The sequence below is a fragment of the Nuphar pumila genome, chromosome 7 (genome assembly GCF_984573655.1).
Source record: "Nuphar pumila chromosome 7, dmNupPumi1.hap1.1, whole genome shotgun sequence".
Taxonomy (NCBI): domain Eukaryota; kingdom Viridiplantae; phylum Streptophyta; class Magnoliopsida; order Nymphaeales; family Nymphaeaceae; genus Nuphar; species Nuphar pumila.
The window spans coordinates 130,630,387-130,635,411 of NC_143255.1; the positions used below are offsets into that span (position 1 = coordinate 130,630,387).

The following is a 5,025-nucleotide window of genomic DNA, read 5'->3' on the forward strand; positions in this document are numbered from 1 at the left end:
TTACACAAATGCATTGCAATTCTGAAATTTCAATAAAATCTTCTTTTTCAGGATGAGAATCCACATGCAAAATCCTATTACAGCCTCTCTTTACAATGAACGAATGAACGTGATACAAATGACAAGAGAATAGGAACCAAATAACTACTTTGAATTAAAGAGTTCTCATCGAGGTTGAAGAAATCCACAAAACCACACCCAGAATATGTTACCTTTCAGGCACCCAAAATAATCAACAAGACTTGTTCCTTACATCACTAATTTTTCAGAAATATTAATATAATAGTTAAAATACATTGAAGGCACCTAAACGCTTTATCAGAAGCTTTATTGCAACACCTCAAGGAGCCGAGATAACATAAAAAAAATTTATACTATGGCACAGATCAATGAGTTTTGACAATGAATCATCCAACTGGGCGGGGAGATGTTGCATCAGTTAATCAGCAAAACTACTAGTAGCAAAGGCTAAATTGAGCAATTGATGATTCTGAAATGTCAAAACTTTCTATTCATGTACCAAACATTTATTCATATACTGAACATTGTTAAGTTATATATATATATATATAGCTAATACCAATCAGGGGTATTTTTGCCTTTTCATGTATCAGTAATAGGCTGTACCTACTGCCTATTAAGGGCGCATCAACCATTTTATACTTTTCATTTTCTTTATTTTCCTGTTTTGTATTTTAAAGATTTCAAGTTGGGTTTTTTGATAAAAAGCACAGCTATATTTATAGCCATTGGGAACGGCTCTATATATGTGTGCTCCTACTTGCATATAAAGGGGTGTTACCCCATATAAGGTTTAGGCTTTCTCAAGCACCTTCTCACTCAATAATATTCTTTATTTTTTTACTTGTGATTCAGCCCATTAGTGGCTTGTGCACGAGCTTATGTATTGACCTACAAGTGGTCATTGTGTTCTTGTAAGCCCATAAGGCATCTTATATTTTTTCTTTCTTTCATTACGAACACTACTGGACTGCCAAAACATAACAATCAGCATCAAACACGAGACCAGAAAAACTGATGAAAATACTCTAAATTCTTGAATGTCACCTCAGAAATATGGGTTCATTGATTAGTAATCCTCCAATGCTGGTAATGTCGGGAACAACGTGGTCGTCCGTATCCGGTTTGCCAGCTGATAAGTTCACTGAGATTGACCAGCCAACTGGTTGCTTTGGCTATTCCTTTCTATTGAAAAGGAGTCAGCTAACTGCACGAGTGCAACTTCTTATAAGCTCTGAGTCACCTTCTAAGTTCAAATATAGGAGGGCCGTACTTGTGATGGTTCCCCAGGATCAAATATCCCAACTAGGTCTATGTTGCCACATATTGTTCTATGGAACCGGCCGGGTGAGGAGTTCGGCCCGGTCTTTTGGTGTAGTAGGGGACAGGGATTGACCTTTCTATCGCATATTTTGTCATACCGACATAGCCCCATGGATTTGTTTTTTATCGGAGCATCAAGCAGCACAACCCGGTTCTACATCCAAAGTGCTCGTCCAAGGAGGGAGTTGGGTAAACATAGTTGAATAGGCAAATATGAAGTCCATAAAAGGAACAAATATATACATATATATATATAAACGATTCACCGATTCAGATAACATCGGACGCCAATGCTGGAAATGGTGCCTCTAATCCAGATTCATTTATGCAACATGAAATTAGATTGGACTTACCTATCCTGGCGCCCATCAGGACCAAATCCCAACCGTTTATTGCATCCACATTTAAATAAGATGAGTTCGGGTGGATCAAGTGCTCAGCACGTATCCAAGGTCTCATGATATATTTCCTCAGCGTCGGCAATGTCAGTTTTCTGGATTTATAATCTGAAGAAACCGTACCGGGCATGAAGACCTGGTGGCATTGGGTCAGTACCGTCGTTGTGCTGGCAGCATAAAATTTTAAGCTTCTGGGACTTATGGCTAAGCTTTGGCTTGCGCAGAGGAGCAACACCCATGAAAATCGAACCTTGACTCACTCTGTCTAGCAGCCAAGGCCCCACTACGCCGCCAACCCTCTTGAGGAATCAATGCCAATTGGATTTGAACCCACACGAGGAGACCCGAATAACCTAATCGAGTCGCCCCTGATGACTTCGGGTGGATCAAGTGCTCGACTCGTTTAGCTTGAATTTTCATGGACCGGAGCCAATGGCCAAACGACCTATGACTTTGAAACAGACAGAAGCCTAAAGGAAAAGACTTTCCCTTCTCTTCCCCACCCCCCTCCCTCTCTCTGCAATCTGCATTCAAGAAAACAAGAAGGAAGAAGGAGAGGAGCGGAAGGATGGCGTCGCTGCTCAGCCACATCCTGTCGTCGTCGTCGGTCTTCTCTCTGGGTCTCTGGCACCTCGTCTGCTCCTGCCGGAACCAGCAGCGGTCCCCTCGTGAGTTCGTCTCCCGGCCCTGGCACCCCTTCCCCTTCTCCCCTCGCATCCGCCTCCTCCAACTGCACCTCCTCCTCGCCTTCCTCTCCGTCGCCATCCTCCACGCCCTTCTCACCTCCGCGGACCCCGACCCACTCGTGAAGGGAAGCACCCCCGTCTACCGCTTCTCCTCTCTGCAGTCCGCCGCCGTCCTCCTCTTCTTCCTCGTCCTATCCCTCTCCCTCCTCCTCTCTGAGGCCACCTCCCTCTTCCCCTTCCCCCCCGAGTTCTTCTTCCTCGTCGCCGCCGCCGGCTTCGCCCTCCGCTCCTCCGTCCTCCGAAGCTCCTCCTCCCTCACGTCCGGCATCCAGGGCAAGTGCGAGTCCCTCGCCTCCGACGTCTCCGCCGCCTCCGCCGTCCTCTCCCTCGCCCTCGCCTGCAACCCCAGGCTCTTCGTCGCCGACCTCGCCCTAGGCGCCTCCCTCTGCCTCCAGGGCCTCTGGGTCCTCCAGACCGGCCTCTCCCTCTACGTCGAGGCGTTCATCCCTGAAGGGTGCCACCGCCTCCTGGATGTTGCGCCCGGCGTTGAGGGCTCGACCACCTGCGATCTCGAGGACTCGAGGCTGCGCGCCCTCGCCCTGCTCGATCTCGTCTTCGTGTTCCATATTATCTTCGTTCTGGTCGTCGTGGTCGCGGCCTACGCGTTGGTGGTGAAGGTGGTCGGGATCAGGAGATTCGGACCCTACGAGGCGCTGCCGACCACCTCGGCGGCCGCGGATGCGAACCACGTCCAGATGAAATCGTTCGCCAAGGAGATGCAAGCGTGACGGGAAGATCGATTAAAATGTACGGAATTGGTTCAATTGTGGCTATTAATCTCTTTCATTTAGCACAATGCGATGTGTGAATTTAGTCCCTTTTTTTGTCCTTTTTCTGTTGTTTTTTTTTACTTCAATTCAATGGGGTTTTATTGTATAGAACTACCCGTCTTCTGTTGAACTGGATGTTTTCTTTCTTTTTTTTTCCGGTGAGCTATGGAAAATTTGAATCCTTCGGATCTGTCATCTAGATTGGGCATTCTTCGTTCCTTCTTTCACAAAACATCAATGGTCGCTTTGATGATTGATGGATCATTTTCCCTCGATGAACTTGTATTAGAAACACCAGTTTGTTGAGTAGAAATTTAGATGTTGCTGTATGCCTTTTTCACGATGTGGTCTCTTTAAATTACATGTAATCAAAATTGATTCATTAAAAGTATTAATCAGCCGAGCTGTTCTTAACTGCAACTTAACTGTGTTAACAACTTCGTATGTGCTTTTGATACCTAAGATCTTTGAAATAGAGAGCACCCCTCTTGTGTGGTTTGTCATTTGATCACAGTTGGCAAACATCATTAAAGAAGTACAGAGTCTAACTACATGTAAAACAATGTAAGAGTGATTGCAGATAACCAGTCGAAGGTATACACAGTCCAAGGCTATGTAAAATAATGGGAGAGTGATTGCAAATAACCAGTTGAACTTACCATCATGATAACTGAAGTAGATTGATTTCCGAGATTCCAATCGATCAACTCAAAAGTTTTGAACTTTATTGAGTGGCATTTAATTTCCCTGATTGATGTTTTATGTTTTCTTATTCTAACTTGATGGAGCCAGTTATACTAATGCCATTAATTCTTATCTAACACCATTACAAATTTCTGTTTTTTCTTTCCTGAAGATGTTTCCTTCATCATCATTAAATAAATGCATGCTTAGGATAGAAAAGGGGGATGTCAGCTTGCAACGAGTGAGATGTTCATTGTTAGGATTTGAGTAAATCTTGAGAGGCCTACCTGTTCCCTGACATTCAAGTTACTTTATAGTGTTGGATGTTAGCTGGCTCATGTGGCTACAAAAGTTTTTTTTGAAGTAGGTTTCATAAACATTGATGTGGTTTTAAAATAAGAAAGTGTTGGTTTTGGTTATTCTTTTAAGTGGAAGAACTGCATTGTTTGGATTTTTGTCTTAAGACTTTGAATGTAAGTTTAGGTGAGCGAGTTCTTTAGCATAGGATTTGTAGATGAAGATCTTTAAGAGTGTTGACAAGTGTGCAAAGAAATCCCTAATTATTGCAGCATTTTTCATATATTTCTTATGAAATTTATGAAGAATATTGTGATACTTGTGTGAGAAAATGCTTGTTGCAGTATCACATTTAGACTCTGTTTGGGAGCCGGTGTTGCAAAGGAGATGAGAGGGCTGATGGGAGTGGATAAGAAAATGGGAGATGAGGCTGGAGTTGTCAATTGCATCCTTGTGAGGATGTAGTTAAAAATGCCCCATCCCCACCCGCTTCTCCACTCTCAACACCATTCTCATCTCCCAAAACAGAGTTCCCAAACACTTGTGGTTGTGGGGGTAGGTGGTATTAATTAAACCCTCATTAAATAACATCCTCCTTGTGAGGATGTAGTTAAAAATGCCCCATCCCCACCCCGCTTCTCCACTCTCAACACCATTCTCATCTCCCAAAACAGAGTTCCCAAACACTTGTGGTTGTGGGGGTAGGTGGTATTAATTAAACCCTCATTAAATAACATCCTCCCTTCCATCTCCGGCTCCCAAACGAAGCCTTATTAAATATATTCC

General features: G+C 43.8%; 1 protein-coding gene across 1 annotated transcript; it reads left to right on the forward strand.

Annotated features, from left to right (window-relative positions):
- Positions 1-2,282: 2,282 nt before the first annotated feature.
- Positions 2,283-3,620, forward strand: LOC149833546 (uncharacterized). The gene has a single exon (XM_090012885.1). It carries the CDS (start codon positions 2,311-2,313, stop codon positions 3,214-3,216), a length of 906 nt encoding a protein of 301 aa, XP_089869011.1. The 5' UTR covers positions 2,283-2,310; the 3' UTR covers positions 3,217-3,620.
- The last annotated feature ends 1,405 nt before the right edge of the window (positions 3,621-5,025 follow it).